Source organism: Nycticebus coucang, chromosome 19 (assembly GCF_027406575.1).
Source record: "Nycticebus coucang isolate mNycCou1 chromosome 19, mNycCou1.pri, whole genome shotgun sequence".
Taxonomy (NCBI): domain Eukaryota; kingdom Metazoa; phylum Chordata; class Mammalia; order Primates; family Lorisidae; genus Nycticebus; species Nycticebus coucang.
The window spans coordinates 67,900,967-67,919,453 of record NC_069798.1 but is presented as its reverse complement, the minus strand read 5'-3'; the positions used below and the strand labels follow the sequence as shown (position 1 = coordinate 67,919,453).

The following is an 18,487-nucleotide window of genomic DNA, read 5'->3' as shown; positions in this document are numbered from 1 at the left end:
TAAGAATGATCAGCTATCAACACACAAGGGAAATTAAGTGCTGAAATGCCTACATTGATTATTTTAAATTATTAGCCTTACTCTGTTCTTGAATTTGTATGCTTTTAGTGAGCTTTAACACATTTACAAGACTTATTGACTATAATTACAAGAGAATTCAAGTAATGGACACATCAATTATAAGCAACATGTCTTGACCAGACAGTTGCATAAAGAATTCTAAAAAGAGCTCCATTAGCATCTTCCCCTTAGTTTTATTCAGTTTTATCTGCCTTAAGAGGGCATATTAAGAAAGTACATATTTTCTGCACATGTGAAGTCTTATTTCTAAAACCATATTTCTAAAAGTAAGCCACAACAAGGTACTGACAGAGATATTAAAAATACAAACCAGTAAGTATGTGGACTTATTCCCCCCCCCCAAAAAAAAAAATGGCTCTGGTACATGGGGCCAGTTGGGATCAGAGTACAATGTTCATATTCACCTTGATTAATCATACGCAGCCTGTCCTGTTACTTTCTTCAACGAAAAACTTTCATCTATCCTTAATCACACTCAACTAGTAATAATGTTTCCTATTCTTTTGTCTACCTCCTTATAACCATGCACTAAGTTTCAAAAACTGCCTGAATTTAAAGTATACCTTTATTAATAAGCCATTATTTAAAAGTACAGTAAAATAAACCTTAGAGTTTTAATGAAAATATGTTCATTGAAATGTGAATTTATTATTCAAATCCACTCATAAATTCAACCATGGAGACAGAACTTGTCTAAGCAGAGCACAATGATTTAGAAAAGCTGTCTATTTAAAATAAAGAATGTATGGCAGGTTTATAGAAACAGTGCAGTGAATTTTTACATAAATTTAGAATAGTAGCTTATGCATTTTCCACCAAAAAGTGTTTTTTTTTTTAATTTCTACCCAACATTAGACATTAAAATGACACAGTAAATGTAACAGAGCACAGAAATTTAACCAGGTGCCACCTCCAGGAAAACCAGATCCCAAATTCATGTTAACTTTGAAAAGTGGTGGCTTAGTGTACAATCTTACTGCCTGGAATTATACTTCTGGATATAAAATATTTGGCAACAAATATTTTTCAATCTGTAAAATTTTAAAAAAAATTTTTATTATTCCCTTCCTAAAAAGTCATTTATTATGTCCTCTGAAAACACAAAGTGCTATTTAATATATACTTCGCCAAAGCAAATAATTAGGACTTAGAAAGAAGTGAAATCTGTAACAGACACTTTTTAAAAGAAGGACTAGGCTTTTTGACAAAATTAAAAGAAACTTGTCAACCAATGTGCCTTTGGAATCACTAAGACTTAATTACCTTTAGACACATTAAATGTCAACAATGGCTCACTACAGACACCCAGAGCCCCACACAGCAGCGCCCGTGAACTGGAGAAGGCCTCCAGGCAGCTGCAGGGAAGGCTGTATGGGGACAGGAATGGGGATGCAAATTCATTACCGACTGGCACTTTACAGGTAAACGCAGGCGTGTTGCAGAGCTACGTACCTGTGTGGGTGCGGATGTGTGCCAGGAAGGCCATCGAGTTGCTACTTCGACACATCTTCCCACAGTATTTGCAAACGTTTCCCTGGTTTTCCTCCCTCTCGCGGTTGATTTGTTCAGTGTCTTCCACTATATACTTATTCACCTCCCGTAGCAATTCCTCGTGCTGTCCTTTAATATGCAGAAATAAATTCTGTTCCGAATCAAAGGGCTCGGTGCACTTGACACACTTGAAGGTGGCCCCCCCTTCTGGAAGCTCCTCCACACTGGCCTGCTCATTTCTCATGTGCCCCGCACTGGCCAGATGCTGATGAAGGTTGCTTTCCGTATAGAACGACTTTCCACACAGTAAACAATGGAAGTGTTTCTCTTTCGTAGGGTGCTTCATGGCTATGTGAACATTCAGTCCACTCAGTCCATCTGCTAAGAAGCCACAGTCATCACAACGAATTCGTGTGGATTCGCCAAACGAGGTCCCTTCAGCTTTCTTCTTTTTTACAGCTTGAGCACAGTCTTTTAGGGACAACTCACTAACTCTCACTCCTGTTGCTATCAGACCCTCTTCTGACTGGTCTATCAATTCACCATCTTCAGGGTTCTTTATTCTTATTATGGAAGAATCAAACGGGCCAAAACTGTATGTAGCCTGCCCTTTATCATCAATACTAATTATAGTTTCATAAACATCATTACTTTCAGCTGTGCTCTCAGACGCTGCGCCATCCTCTTCCAGAAGAATCTCCGACTCATGCTGTGAACTCATCAGAATGCCCTTGTTCTCTGGGACAGGATCTGCTTGCACACATTTCAAATCCTCTGAACTCTGCCCATGTCCAGCTTCATTCTGATCCCCGCCCTCAGGGTTTCCCTGCTCTCCTGCTGTTCTCATCACAGCAGGGGTAGTGCCTTCAGCTGGCTGCTCCCCATCTGGGACTCGGGGACACTGGTGTTTGGGAAGGACGTCAGCTCCACTGTCCGCCATGCCCCCTCCGTCACTCTCATGGTGCATGTTTGGATCCCCTACATTACTCAACAACTCAAGGTTTTTCTTTGTTGTCAAAGCTAAACTTCCTGAACTTTCATTTTGAAATCTGCTTGGGGAGCCATAATTAGAGGAAATATTAAGGGATACTGTCTCTTCAGGTTTCATAACTTTATCCTTGACCAGGGGCTGTTGGAAAGTCTCACAAAAGGAATGGTCTTCACTGAAACTGGCTTCCTCCTCAGTCTCAATTTCTACAGAGTCAGGAGCACAGAGAACTTTAGACATTTCTACATTAGTAGTCTCATCTAAAATCGAACAGTCAACAGCAGTTCCAGATTTGAAAGTATCAGATGGTTGGTCAGAAATTATTTGAAACTCTTCAGAATTGTGTTGATCCTCCTCTTCAGGTATAATGACATTTCTGGAAATTTCTGCAGAGCCTGCTTCTCCATTAGAAGAGTTGTGATAAGACTGCCTCTTCACTTTGTGTTTCTCTGTTGCTGCATGCCTGGTCATCTCTCGACGAGTCACTGCATAGTAATCACATGCCATGCAATAAAACTCAAACTCTTTTGTATGTTTCCGTTTGACATGCAGCTCTAGAGAAGCAGAAGAATGAGCAGTGAACTCACAGTGTACACATTTATTATCACCTGTTCCTGTCGCATCTCTCTGGGAATACGCATCTCCTTGGGGAAGGTCCTCTGGCTCTACAGACACTTGTTCCTTCTTATCAATAAGATGACTGTCAACTTCCCCATCTACAGAATGAAACACATTTTCAACTTCCACTGCACCTGGATTTCCATTGTCTACTCCTGGCTTTTGTAGAGGGGAGGTATCTGATTCAGCTGGCTTGTTAGCATGTTCATCTGAAATGGTCCCTGCTAAACTTGTGGTATTTTTACCACCTTCAAGGTTACCCCCTTCAGGACCAACAATGATATCTGAACTTTGTTTTCCATTTGCTTCTATTTCTACTCGTGCTTTATGTTTCTTGGTGGCACAGTGACGTTCCATGTCTCCCTTAGTTACAGTATAATACTTACACACCTTGCATAAGTAACTATACTGGTGACTGTGTTTTCGTCGAATGTGAACAGTCAAGTTTGTAATACTAGAGGCCAAAAGGCCACAATGTGAACACGTCCGTGAGATGTTACCTTTAGGTCTCCCTCTCTTTGGAGCAGTGGTTAATTCATCATCTTTGGTGCTAATACCAGACTGTGACAGTTCCTTAGGAGTTACTGAGTTTTTCTCAAGGTAAGAATGCTCCTGCAATTGCACACCTACATGGCCTTCAATCCTCCCATTTCCAGAAACATTAAACTCTTCCTTCTTATCATTTGTACCTATCCACACCCTTTCAATACATTCTTCAAAGCTTAAGCCAATATTATTTTTCTTAGCATTTTCAAGATGCTTGCTTCTTTTAATGTGTTTCTCCATTCCTTCTTTGCTCAAGGAATAAAGATTACATGCTTTACAAAGGAAGTGATAGTCCTGACCATGCCGAAGCTTTATGTGTCTTGTGAGAACAGTAGAAGATCTTGTTTTATAAAAACACTTCTTACACTGAAACTGAGGCTTGCTGGAATGCCTCACTTCATTTCCATGGCAGACCCTGGACTTCACCAGTTCTTCCTGAGCTGCTTTTCCTGACTCATTCATAGAATCTTTTGTGTTTTCTGATTCTAAAGTATTTAAAGGTAAAGTCTGTAAAACTGAATCACTGTTAAAGGGTTGAGAAGTCTTTGGTTGAATCAACGACCTAATGTGCTTCTCAGTTGCTTTGTGCTCTTCCACGTCTTGTTCAGACAAGAAAAACAGATGACACAGGGTGCAAAGGAAGCCCATGCTGTGCTTTTCCCTCATGTGGTCTCGGAGACTTACTTCACTCAAGGACATAAACGAGCAACACTGACAACTGAGGGCACAAGCAGTTTGCTGGTGGTGGTGGTTGTACAAATGTTCATTGAAGTCCCTTCTGGACATACTGGAAAAGTCACAAGTCTGGCAAGAAAACTTCACCTCTCTGGCACGGCACCTTTTCACATGGATTTCCAAGTCTGTCCTATTTGCAGCTACATGCCCACAGTCCGTACAAGTGCACGACATCTGAGGGTCAGAAACTGGCTTCACCTTCAGGGAATCCAGCCGCACAGAAGCCAGGAGGAGGGAGCTCCCCTGGTCTTGCTTCCGTTCCTGAGTTTCTGAGGTGGTCACACCCAGAGTCTGGGCACTGCTGCTCATTTCTACATGGGTAGGCATCGACTCCGCATCATGTGTTTTCATCTGTGTTCTAAAGTGCTTCAGATACATCCTCTGAGTTTCATTTGTGCCTCTTTTATTAATTCCTAAAAGATTAAGCCTTTTCTTTGCCTGGCCCTTCAAGGTGAAAGTGCTACTTCGTCTTCGAAAGCTATTACCCAACATTAGAACATTTCGCTCAGGTCTTGGCCTTGGGGTTGTACTGACACTGTGTGCTGTCTGTAGGGTGTTTTGGGGAGATTCCAATTGATCTAAGAGACCCTCTGAGGTCACTAAGGCTCCTAGTTTTTTACTCTGACTTTCAGGATTTTGACCTATGTCAAAGGAAGTAACATTTTCTTCAACAATCTCTACTTTTTCTGATGGAGTATTTCTGGATGGCGTCATTTCAACAAGAAGCTCACTGCTACTACCACTTTGTTTAGAAATACCTTTTCTGAAATCTTTGAATTTGCTTCCAACATTCTGTAACCCCTTTTGATCACTATTCTTTGCTATTGGTTTAGAAGTTCTTGGTTTTGCACGAATATTTTTTGTCCCCATGGTGCATGTTTTTTTAGGAAAAGGTTGTTTGGTTAAGATCTGTACAAATCCTCCACGAGCAGCAAGATTCTGACGCCGAAGATGTGTTTTGCCAAGATAATGTGCATTCAACAGGTTTTCTTCCACACACTGAAAGCCACAAAGATCACAAGAAAAGACCTTCAGGGGCCCGTGTGTCTGCTTGATGCGCGTGTGCAGAGTGGAGCGGCTCTCCGCCTTGTGGCTGCGGGGACAGCAGGTCTGTGCCTCCGACTGCTGCACGTGACATTCAGTGTGTTTTTCCAAATCAGAGCAAGAAGGAAACAAATGGCCACAGACGCTGCACCTGAGAACCGTGTCCACACGTCCAATGGTGCAACTGACAGTGACTTCCTTCAGGGGGAAAGGACATTCTCCTTCTGGATCAAGGGAAACCACTTCCTGAGCAGACTTTTTTTCAGTGTTTGTTTTCAGAGAAACAGCATCAATAGTGCTGAAATCGGGAGAAGGGGAGAAGGCATCTGTGCAGTCATTCAGGAAGGCCTCCTTCACAGCTCCGTGGACCAGGATACCCACTTGTGCGACCGAGCCCTTGGGAGTTTCTAATTCACAAAAGCCCTGCTCTCTAGATTGAAAGGGCTCTGCCTCATCTAGTTTCATTCGTTTGGAAACATTTTTGTTTCTCTCTTTCTCTACAATGACACTGTCAAAGGTTGATGATTCTGAAAAACCTCTTTTGCTTCTGGAACTCCCAGGGGAATTTGCTATGGCATCAGATGCAGGCCCACAATCCTCACTACAGGATGAAATCTCTCTCAAGCCTTGTGCTTCTCTCTTCACACTTTCATCCTCATCATTCTCAAGTTTATTCTCAGCATCCATCACTACCAAGGTGCTGACAATGTTTCTCCTGTCGAAGGTGGCTCACTGGCACTCATAACCTGCAAAGTAAATAAACATAGTGTGAAATATCTGAACATAAATACACACGTTAATCTGAAATTCTATGAAAACACAGCTTTAAATTAGCCTCCATCTTTTATTCTCTGAGGAATCTGATCATATGTATAAAATCCTTTATGGAAAGTATGAACACAGATTTTAGGAACACCCCATCACCCTACTGCTAACTGAAACAGTATCATGTTACCTTTGATAGAAAATGGATTTCTCAACCAGCTTGCATGTTTCAATTCTCTATATCAATGTTTCAATTTACTACTTAAATGAGAGCGGGGAAAGAGGGAGAGAGAGAGAAGCTTTCTCTTCCAATTATGTTTCACTCCCACTTTTTTTGTTTGTTTGTTTTTGTTTTTTATTAAATCATAGCTGTGTACATTAATGCGATCATGGGGCACCATACGCTGGTGTAATAGACCATTTGACACATTTTCATCATACTGGTTAACATGGCCTTCCTGGCATTTTCTTAGTTACTGTGTTAAGACATTTATATTCTATGTTTACTAAGTTTCACATGTACCCTTGTAAGATGCACCGCAGGTGTAATCCCACCAATCACCCTCCCTCCCACTTTGAAAAACATTAAGACAAAATTGCTATGATGCAAGTTTGGGAGTTGGACTTCCCCCTTTAGCCTCCCAACAGAACCCCAAGTCCTGGTGTGAAAGAAAGGACTGCTTCCTCCTTTTTCCCTAAAGCAAAGGGCCTGACCATGACCTTTCTAACTGCATCCTAATTGACAGTGAGCATAACCTCATCACATGTCATCATTCACCCTCAAATTCTTCTGCCATGCAAAGCCCTCTTCTATTCCATTGTCAATCATTAGTTTTCTCATCTAACAGTCATTTTATATTGTCTGAAGGTTAATGGCGAAGAGAAATGTCAGTAGTAGACTAGAATTAATGGAGTAAATTTTGAGGAAAAGAAAAATTTTATGAAATAAAATGCTTTGAAACCAATAATATTGATTTTGTTTTTCATTATGCTATTTAATTCAATTGAAACATATCATTTTCCATTTATTGTGCACCATGACTCAAATTTTCAACCAAATACCATTTGATTTGATAAAAAATACCATTTGATTTGATTTAATAAAAATCCATCAACATATTATGGTTTCAGAGCTAAGAATAATTATTTTAACTATTTAACTATTTTTTCAATAACAAGGACAAATCAAATAAAGCCTGTTGCTTTGACTCTGATAATATTAAGGAACATGGAGGCAGGCCACAACTATAAGAGGGCCTTTATTTACCTCACAAATGCAAACAGTATAACCTAATTCTTTGTACCTTCAATGAACCTGAAACAATTCAATCTTGCAATTCCTCTACTAGGCATATACCCAGATGATCAAAAATCATTTTACAACAAAGACATTTGCACCAGCATTTTTAATGCAGCCCAATTCATAATTGCCAAGTCATGGAAACAGCCCAAGTGCCCATCAAGCCATGAATGGATTAACCAATTGTGGGATATGTGTACCATGGAATACTATGTACCCATAAAAAGATGGAGACTGAGAGCAGTGCCTGTGGCCTAGTGGGTAGGGCACCGGCTCCGTATACCAAGGGTGGCGAGTTCAAATCCAGCCCCAGCCAAACTGAAACAAAAAAAGTCGGGCATTGTGGTGGGCATGTGTGGTCCCAGCTACTTGGAGGCTGAGGCAAGAGAATCACCTAAGCCCAGGAGTTGGAGGTTGCTGTGAGCTGTGACGCCACAGCACTCTACCGAGGGTGATAAAAATGAGAGTCTGTCTTGACAAAAAAAAAAAAAGATGGAGACTTCACATCTTTTATGTTTACCTGGATGGAGCTGGAACATCTTCTTAGTAAAGTATCTCAAGAATGGTAGAAAAAGTATCCAGTGTACTCAATACTATTATGAAACCAATATATAATCACCTACACTTTCATACGAATGTTAAAACATAACTAGAGTCCAGAAAGGAGGGAAGAGGAAGGAGAGGGAAGGGGAGGAGGGAGGCTGGGAGGAGGGAGGGTATTTGGTGGGACCTCACCTAATGTGCACAACGCAAGGGTACATGTCAAAACTATTATGAGTAGAGTATAAATGTCTTACCACAACCAATAAGTGAGGTGAAGATTATGTTAACCATTTTGATATAAACATTCCACATTGTATATCAATTCAGCACATTATACCCCATAAATGCATGAATATACAGTTATGATTTAATAAAAAGCAAAAAATTAAAAAATAAAAGTAAAAATCAAAAATTAAATTAAATTAAGGAACAAAAATTATATATATATATATACACACACACACATGAGATACAATACCAAAGCATGAACAAGAAAACTAAGTAAACTGGACTTCTTCAAAATTAAGAACTTTAGCCCAATTCATAATTGCTAAGTCCTGGAAGAAGCCCAAGTGCCCATCGACCCATGAATGGACTAGCAAATTGTGGTACATGTGTACCATGGAATATTATGCAGCCTTAAAGAAAGATGGAGACTTTACCTCTTTCATGTTTACATGGATGGAGCTGGAACATATTCTTCCTAGCAACGTATCTCAGGAATGGAAGAAAATGTATCCAATGTACTCAGCCCTACTATGAAGCTAAATTATAGCTTTCACATGAAGACTATAACCCAACTATAGCACAAGACTATGAGGAAAGGGCCAAGGAAGGGGAAGGGAGGGGGGAGGTTAGGGTGGAGGGAGGATAATGGGTGGGGCCACACCTATGGTGCATCTTAGAATGGGTACAGGCGAAACTTACTAAAGGCAGAATACAAATGTCTACATACAGTAACTAAGAAAATGCCATGAAGGCTCCGTTGAACAGTTTGATGAGAATATTTCAGATTGTATTTGAAACCAGCACATTGTACCCCTTGATTGCACTAATGTACACAGCTATGATTTAACAATAAAAAAAAAGGAGAGAGACAGTATCAGAAGAGAGGTGCCGGCAGTACATTTGAACTGTCACCTGAAAGGGGCATTCAGAAACAAACATGATGCCACTTTTCCATTGGAAATAATAGCAGTGATTTTCTTTTCTTTTCTTTTTTTTTTTTTTGCTTGTACAAAAGGTTTTTATTGGTGGGGGGGGATGTTGCAGGACAACACCAAGGAGGAGTGAGGAAAGAAAGAGAGAGGGGGAGAAAAGAGAGAGAGAGGAAAGGGGGGGAGAGACAGAGACAGAGAGGAGAGGGAGACAGCAATAGCAGTGATTTTCAACTGGTGTGCCGTGAAAATTCTTAAAGATCATTAATTAAATTAATTAATTATTTTAATTAACAACTTTAGAAGACACTACACTCTGGCCAGGCATGGTGGCTCACACAAGCAACCCTAACACTCTGGGAGGCCGAAGTGGGTGAAATACGTGAGCTTATGAGTTAGAGATCAGCCTGAGCAAGAGTGAAACACTGTCTCTACTGAAAATAGAGAAATTGGCTAGATTTTGTTGACAGGCGCCTATAGTCCCAGCTACTCAGAAGGCTGAAGCAAGAGGACCACTTCAGCTCAAGAGTTTGAACTTGCTGTGATCTATGATACCACAGCACTCTACCCAGGGCAAGAGTGAGAGTCTGTCTCAAAAAATAAATAAATAAAAAGATGCCATGCTTCAAAGACCACTATGAAGAAAGTAAAAAGAGGATCCACAAAGTAGAGAAAATTTTTTTGAAAATCATGTATCTGTAGAGAATTGCATCTAGAATGCATAAAAAAACATTCACAACTGAATCACATAAACAAATTTTACATGAACAAAGAATATGAATATATCTTCCTCCAGGAAAATGCACAAATGGTCATTAAACACATGAAAAAACACTGTACACATCATTAGTCACTAGAGAAATGTAAATCAAAACTATAAGATACCACTTCAAACCCACTAGGGAGCTATACTCAAAACATGAGATAATAAGGGTTAGCGAGCATGTGTAGAAATAGAAACCCTCGCAGCAATGCTAACAGGAACGTAAAATGGTACAGCCACTCAGGAAACCATCCATCTGCTCATCAAACAATTGAATGTGAAGCCCCATATAGCCCAGCAATTCTACGCCAGGGTATGTTTATCTAAGAGAAATGAAAACATAGATTCACACAAAAACTTGTATATAAATGTTTATAACATTATTCATGATAGCCAAAAGGTAAAAACCACCCAACTGGCCATCAATGGAAAATCAAGAAAACGTGGTCTGTCCATACAGTGGAATATTATTCAGCCACAGGAAGGAAGTACGAATGCATGCCACCATGTAGGGGGCATTAAAAACATGCTAAGCTGGGCAGCGCCTGTGGCTCAGTTGGTAAGGCGCCGGCCCCATATACCGAGGGTGGCGGGTTCAAACCCGGCCCCAGACAAACTGCAACAACAATAACAAAAAAAAAAAAAAAAAAGAAAGAAAGAAAAGAAACACACGCTAAGTGAAAGACTATGCATTATATGTTCTTTTTGTATGTAATGACCAGAACGGGGAAATCTATAGATACAGAAAGACTAGTGATTTCTTGGACTGGAGGTTAGGGGAAAGAATGCAGAGTAATAGCTAAAGGGGGGTTGGGGGGTGTCATTTTTTTTTCTTGAGACAAGGTCCCATACTGTCACAAAGCTACAGTCAGTGTGCAGCGGTGTCATCCCAGCTAAATGCTGCCCCAAACTCCTGGGTTCAAGTGATGCTACTATCTCAGCCTATCAAGTACCTAGGACTACAGGCATGCTCTATCACGCCCAGCTAACTTTCCTAATTTTTTTTTTAGAGACAGGTTCCCTACTATATTGCCCATGCTGGTCTTGAACTCCTGGCCTCAAGTTTAGATAAGTCTGGTTTAAACACGTTTCTTTACCATAGGATTCCTCAGTACATAAGCATTTCCCAACCTTATTTCGTTACAAAACCCTGTATGTATAACGAATAAAGAGATTGGTATTGCAGAGAATGCTTTAGAAAATGGCCTTTTATTTACATTATTAAGTATGAGATGTCCAAAAGATAATGAGATGGGCTTAGTGTTCCTTAACCACTAAGTGTGACAGTTAATATCTCTGACATTTCATTTTAACACTTCTTTTTTATTTTTATTGTGAAGATCCAGCCTCTTTCTTTCAAACACACATTTTGGCTTGTGATTATCTTTTGAATTTTTTATAGCAATTTTTGTGAAACCAGGGATCAGTAAAAAAATTGTGTTCATTTCAAATATGAGTTCTGTGGTGGAGCTGACGCAGCACAGACAGCTCAAAATATCAACAAAGGGTCTAAGCAGGACGTGGCCAATGAACACGCAATGTGGGGATGTTTGGAGGAGTTTCATTCTAGGGATTTTTAATCTTGAAAAATGAGCCATGTGGGTGACCTGAGACCAAGGTGGATAATGATGAGCTGAAAGGCAGAGTGTAAGAGAATCCATCTCAGCCTCCACATGAATTAGCAGCAAGGTTTGACGTTACTATTCCAACAATATTGGACCATTTGAAACAAATCTACAAGGTGAAGAAGTTAGATACCTGGGTTCTGCGTGAATTAAATGTGCGTCAGAAGAGAAATCGTCTGGAAGCTCACCTTTCTTTGCTGTCACGACATAAAGGTGAACCATTTCCATACTGTATTATTACACATAATGAAAAATGGATTATTTTTATAATCACAAGCATTCACAGCACAATGGCTGGGTAAAAATGAAGTGCCGAAACACAGCCCAAAACTGAATATTCATCAACAAAAAGCTAATGGTGTCTCTTTGGTGGTCTAGCACTGGCAATATCCACGACAGCTTCATGAAACTGGTCGATCAATTACAGCCGATGTCCACTAAGATCAATTGGAGGAAACGATGAGGAAATTTATGGTTAGGCAGATGACACTATCAACAGAGACAGGCCAATCCTCTTGGAAGACAAGGTTTGACCACATGTCTCCTAACAGTGCTGCAATACATGTGGCAGGTTCGAATCCAGCCGGGGCCTGCCAAACAATGACAACTACAACCAAAAAATAACTGGGCGGTGTGGCAGGCGCATGTAGTCCTAGCTACTTGGGAGGCTGAAGCAAGAGAATTGCTTAAGCCCAGGAGTTGGTGGTTGCTGTGAGCTGTGACAGTACAGCACTCTACACAGGGTGATAGCTTGAGGCTCTGTCTCAAAAAAAAAAAGAGAGAGAGATACATCATCCAATGCAGGGCTGTCACTTCTGGTCAAGAGGGTGTCACATGGAGTGAATTTACTCTCCTGCCTAAAACAACTAAAAAAAAAAAAAAAAAAAAAAAAAAAGATAAAATTCTTGAAGCAACAGTAGAATACAGTGGACATCAGACACCAAAGGACAGTGATCCCCGACAGAAACAAGCCAGTTGAGCCCAGCTCAGTACCTGGAGAAAGCACCCAGGCCACAGCACAGGGATGGAGCAGAGTTGAGGGCAGAACAAAGGAGAAGGGAAGTGAAAGAAAAAAGAGCTCTGAGAGCTGCAGAGGGCCCCTCTCAAGCATCCCCACAAGATATGGAGCACTGCCACCCCCCCAAAGAGATGCCCACGTGAGATGGGGTAAAAATCCTGTCACTCGCACCCCCTCTTTGTTGCCTTCCTTTTTGCTTCACCCTTAAATTTTCGCTAAATCAACCTACTAAATCAGCAAGACACAATCCCTCGCAGGAAGGGGGAGGGAGACTGCTTAACATAAGGGAAGTTACTAAGGCTTCCCTTCATAGTTTAGGAGTAGGTAAAATAGATAGCAAATATTAATAATAAATGATAAACGGTAGAAAGCATTAGACATTAAGTATAGTATAAGTGTGTATGAAATCATAATCAACTGTTTAATGAAATGTTAAGAGACAGAAGAAAAAAAAGGGAAGTAGAGGTAGTGGCCTGAGAAGTCTGAGCTGCAGAAGCTAATTCGCACTGCCCCAATTTACCCTCCGTGACCCCCACCATACTAAGAGGCCCAACCGGACATGGTGGCTAGAAAGATATTGTTAGAAGGAATGACTAAAACCAATGTGATTGGATGTCTGTGATTATTTTTATTGTATACCCTGTAAGCATTTAAACAATACCTGCCTCTGCAATTTTCTGATCACGCAAACTCACCCAAGATTGCATCAGCCCACATTATATAAGCTGAACTCTACCGGTGGTCTGGGCTGCTCTCCATATTGGGGGAACAGCCGGCTGTTCGGTCTTTTCTTTAATAAAGACTTCCTAATTGGCACTATTAATTGGCTTGGGGTCTTGATATCTCGCGTCCATCCTATAACACATGCCCTTCACATGTGCCCTTCACGATCATCCGCCAGCCCAGCAACCACTGTGCAGAATTCTTCCACAGCGAATTCGCTCTGCCTGGTCTAGAAGTCCACGTGAAGTGGAATTTGCACAGCATGCCTTGTGGGAGGAGGTGGGTCTGGCCCCTTTGGCTCAGCATGATGCTTTTGCTGCGCGTCTGAGTGTATTCCAGCACATGGCTGAGTAGGACCCTGGGTAGATCCACCACCCTCTGCTGCCGACGTGGGGCTGTTTCCTTTTGGTGCTCTTATGGTAAAGCTGCCATGAATATTCTCATACAAACGTCTTTATAAGCATGGATTTTCATTTCTTTGTGTAAATACCCAGTAGTGAGATTACTGGGTGACAGGGTAGTCCTGTGTCTAACACCATGAGAAGCTGCCTGACTGATGTTCAAGGTGGTCACGCTGCTCTGCACTACCACCAGCAATGCACAGAATTCTGGGTGCTCCACGTCCTCGCCAACACTGGATGCCAGTCTTTTAAATTTTAGTCACTCTAGTGAAGGGTGTGTATGGTTTTAAGGGCAGTTTCCCGATGAGTATGATGGTGCTAAATACTTCATGTGCTTTGTTAGACTTCTGCCCATTTCTTAATTTGGTTGTTTAGTTAATTACTTAGCTGCTTATGTATTCTGGAACTAACCCCTTTGTCAGATAGATTTTACTAATATTTTCTCCCTTCACATTCTATTCACAGTGTCTTTGATAAGAAGTTTTCAATGTCGATGAAATCAATGCTTTTCCTGCTATGGTTATTCACGTATCTGGTGTATTTTCTATCTCTCCATGCGAGCATTTAAGAGTATGGTTTATTTTATCTCCCCTTATATCCTCAGAGACTAGAACCTTTCCAAACATTTGTAAGATGCTAGAATGAATGAATGTCCCATTGTGATATAGGAAATGTCTAATATCAAAGTATTTACAGAAGAAATTTAAAATGTCTGCAATATGCTCCAAAACAGTCCAGGAAAAGAGTACAATGAAGCTATGTGATGATAAAGATTACAGCTAAGTGATATACATGGATTCATCGTACAACTGTATCAACTTTGGTATATGTTTGTATGTACATGGTATATGTATGAAACTATCTAACAGAATTTCTGTTCAGGCTCAGCAATTAGGGCACCAGCCACGTACACAGGAGCTAGCGGGTTTGAACCCGGCCCCAGCCTGCTAAACAACAACAATAACAACAAAAATAGCCACGCACTGTGCTGGGTGCCTGTAGTCCCAGCCTCTTGGGAGACTGAGGCAAGAGAATTGCTTTAGCCCAAGACTTTGAGGTTGCTGTGAGCTGTGATGCCCCAGTACTCTACCAAGGGCAACACAGTGAGACTCTGTCTCAAAAATAAAGAAAGAAAGAATTTCTGTTCAAAAACATTGCAATTCTTAGTCTAGAACAGTATGAACTCCTTTCCTTTCGATGTGTCTACCCCCTCTTACCCTGCACACACTGCTGCAGCATAGTTAGTGACCTTCAATGGGTACACCAGTGCGAGTCTGCAGTCTCAGAAGTGCATGTGGAGCACAGGCAGACAGTGTATCTTAGGGAATGCCCCCCCACACACACACCTGTTTAGAACGAATATTCTGTTGAGGACACCTGCTCGTATGTTTTTAGAGACAAAAGAATGACAACTACATTAATATACAGAAGTGAAATAAGATCCTTTATTATCTTCTATATAATGGCTTCAAAAATTCTGAAACAAAAGGAAAAAAATGTCTCTGCATTTTTTATTTCATAATTTTTTTTTTGGAGACAGGGTCTTACTCTGTCACCCAGGCTAGAGTACAACAGTATGACCATAGCTGAGTGCACCCTGAATCCTGCCCCAAAGGATCCTTCTAGCTCAGCCTTCTAAGTAGCTGGGTTTACAGGTGCTTGTCACCACACCCCTACAGCTTCCCAAGGTGCTAGAATAACATCCCTGAGCCACTGCACCCAGCCTGATTTTCCTAATTAATAAAATAATCCACAATGTCAGTATATCAAGAAATAACAATAATTCAACAAATATATATTGAGTGGCTGCAATATGAAAAGAATTGTAATAACACAAATGCATTATGTATGAGGATAATATTCAATGGGAGCTCCAAGATACACACATACACCAATGAGTTCTAATACAAGGCCACAAATGACCAGGTGGTGATATAAACCAAGACCCAAAGCACTGTAAATAAGCAAGAAACCACACTGAAAAGTAGCACATTTGACTAAAACAGCAAAAAATACCATGTGAGCTAACCCTTAAGGAAACTAAAACCGTTGCCTTTTCTCTTTGAGGGTGTAATGAGGAACAGTTAAAACAGCTCAAGGAAAAGACAGGGATGGGACATGGCCATAAAACACACACAAGGGCATGTGAGAAAACTCAGCAGTCCAGAGGGCCACAGTACTGGCCCTCTACGATAGTAGCATATAAAACAGGCAGCTGGTCAACCAGCCCTGCTCACAGAAGGCACTCAATTAAAAAGCTGATTTTATTCAGTAGTGTTACTGGATGGTCACCAAGAAAGAACACTATTTTAGGAAGATTACTTTTTCAAGATGCAAGACATACTAAAGGTAGAGAACGACTAAAAGCAGAAAGAGCTCCCTACAATACCTTACATCACATGGCCCAGCCTAGCCTAAGCCAGGAAGCAGGTGCACAGTGGCTTCCTCAGTATCTTAACCTGACCCGGAAGCATTAAGTGGAAGCAAGGAAGTTTATGCTAATGTGAATTTTTTTTTTAACTCATTGGAAAAGGTTATTAAAATAAGCAACATACTACCAATGGAGAAGGGAGGGGTTAAGAATTCAAAAATTACCCAATTGAAATAGTTTAAAGGTTCAGTTTTCTGAGGTATATATTATTCATTCACTCAAAAAACACCATATACAGAAAGCACCTCTGATTCTCTCAGGAACAAAGCAAAACAAAAAAACAGGCAAGCGACTCTCTGCCAATTCAAGTAAGGTGTAATCTCCTCTCCTTCTAAAAGTACACTAGTAATGCAGTGGGAAAATAAAATGAGTCTCGGATGCACCCCACAGTAAGGTTCAAGATTGAGAAAACCCAGTATCTAAACTCAATGGGAGGTATTATTAAACCCAGTCTTCTGAAAGCATTATGTTTCCTATACAAATTCATCGATTACCACTCAACACACACCCTCCTTGTGCCACAAAGATTCCCAAATGTGCAATTCCATTTATAAATGTCTTATCTGAAACTTCAAGTTGTTTCTTGATTTAAAATATAGGTTATAAGTAACTTCATTATCATCATTTTTACCTTAAATTATTAATTCACTCAGAAACTCTTAGAAAAGGAAGTCTCTGCCCTAACTGCTATCATTTAAAATAAAATGTTTCAGGAAAGAAATCAAAATAGTCACATACTTTTTGAGAACAATAATAAAACAAATCAATAGCAGCCTTCTGATGACACCTGGTGGCCACTTCTCACAGGAAGTTTCTTTTGGTGTTTTAAAAAGAAAGCATTTCAGGAAGTGTTTGAGAAACAATTTCACGTACTACTGGACTGTAGGCAGCACGTATGGGATTTCATTGTCATCCTTTTTGTACCATTCTAACGAGTTCCAGTCTCTCATCTTCATTTCTCTGTGTGGTTTTTCTCCTGCCTAAGAGCACACGTGCAGCAGGCTGCAGCTCTCGGTCGGTCTGCAACGGACACACTCACAGCTATGCTGTTCAACGGACATGTTCGCAGGCACACGCTGATGGACACGCTCACAGGCACGCTCTCTCACAGCTATGACGAGACCATGACAGACCCGTCTTCTCCCTGCCTCCCGGTCCACTCCATCCTACCCTTCACCCTTCCGGAGCTTGGCACGTGAGCTTGGCACATGCTGTCACCAGGCCCACAGCATGATGAGGCACACACAGCCAAGTGTAAAAGTGCCTACTAGTCTTCGTGCCTTTCTCTTTGGAGAGTTCAAACAGGGAGGAAGCCCAGAGCTACCCTGTTTCCCCGAAAATAAGACCTACTTACAGGAAAGATAAGACATCCCCTGAAAATAAGACCTAGCGCATCTTTGGGAGCACACCTTAAAATAAGACACTGTCTTATTCTCGGGGAAACAGGGTAGCACCATTCCACAGTGAGGGCTCTCTCCTCCCAAAGAGACAAGAAGGAACCAGGAGGGCTGCCCACACACCTGCTGCCAGCCGCAATGGCAACAGCTGAGCAAAACAAGAACGAATGGAAACCAGAAAACCACTCCTATGTCTTTCCCAGTCTGCCATTTCAAGTGGACTTTCATGCTATTACCCACCTAATAAAGTGCCACTGAGTGCACACATAGGCTGCTAACAGGAAGCTCAGTAACACTCGCTGCAGTTGTGAAACACCATGTACATAATCTAAGGGTAACAATGGTGCTATACTGTCCCCATCCCCCGTCTTCTCACAGCAGAAACATCAACTTGTAACAAAGACCACTAAATAAAGTATCTGATCCTACAAAGAAAAGAACTGCTCTTCCACAAAAATGCTTACAATCGCCAAGATGAATAAACTCTTCCATGAGAAGAGTGTATTTAACACCTAAAAGCCACTTACGAGGTAACACTGGAGGTGGTCTTCCAACATGTGGATGTGTAAGCGAGTCTGGTGTATTCAAAATAAGCAGCTGGTGAACACTAGGTACAGAAAACCCACCTCCTCACTGCCTTGACAACGGGTGATGGTGCATTTCTAACATACATGTTTGCAACATTTATTTGCCTACCCAGGAAAATGTCTGTGGTGGTTTAAAACGAGTCTGCAAATTTTCTGATGCTCCTTCAAAAGGCAGAGCACAACTCTCTTGATTGTGGACTGGACTTAGTGACCTGCTTCATAAAGGACAGAAAATAGTGGAAGGGAGGGTATGCCACACTGGACACTTAGTCTT

At 41.1% G+C, this 18,487-nt stretch overlaps 1 protein-coding gene across 4 annotated transcripts in view; it reads right to left on the bottom strand.

Annotated features, from left to right (window-relative positions):
- Nucleotides 1–18,487, bottom strand: part of ZNF407 (zinc finger protein 407) — a 459,946-nt gene that overhangs the window by 415,337 nt on the left and 26,122 nt on the right. For all 4 annotated transcript variants that reach the window (XM_053571866.1, XM_053571862.1, XM_053571865.1 and 1 more), the window contains exon 2: nucleotides 1,534–6,249. In XM_053571866.1, the coding sequence (XP_053427841.1) occupies nucleotides 1,534–6,190 (4,657 nt within the window). In that variant the 5' untranslated portion in view covers nucleotides 6,191–6,249. The remainder of the gene's footprint in view (nucleotides 1–1,533; nucleotides 6,250–18,487) is intronic.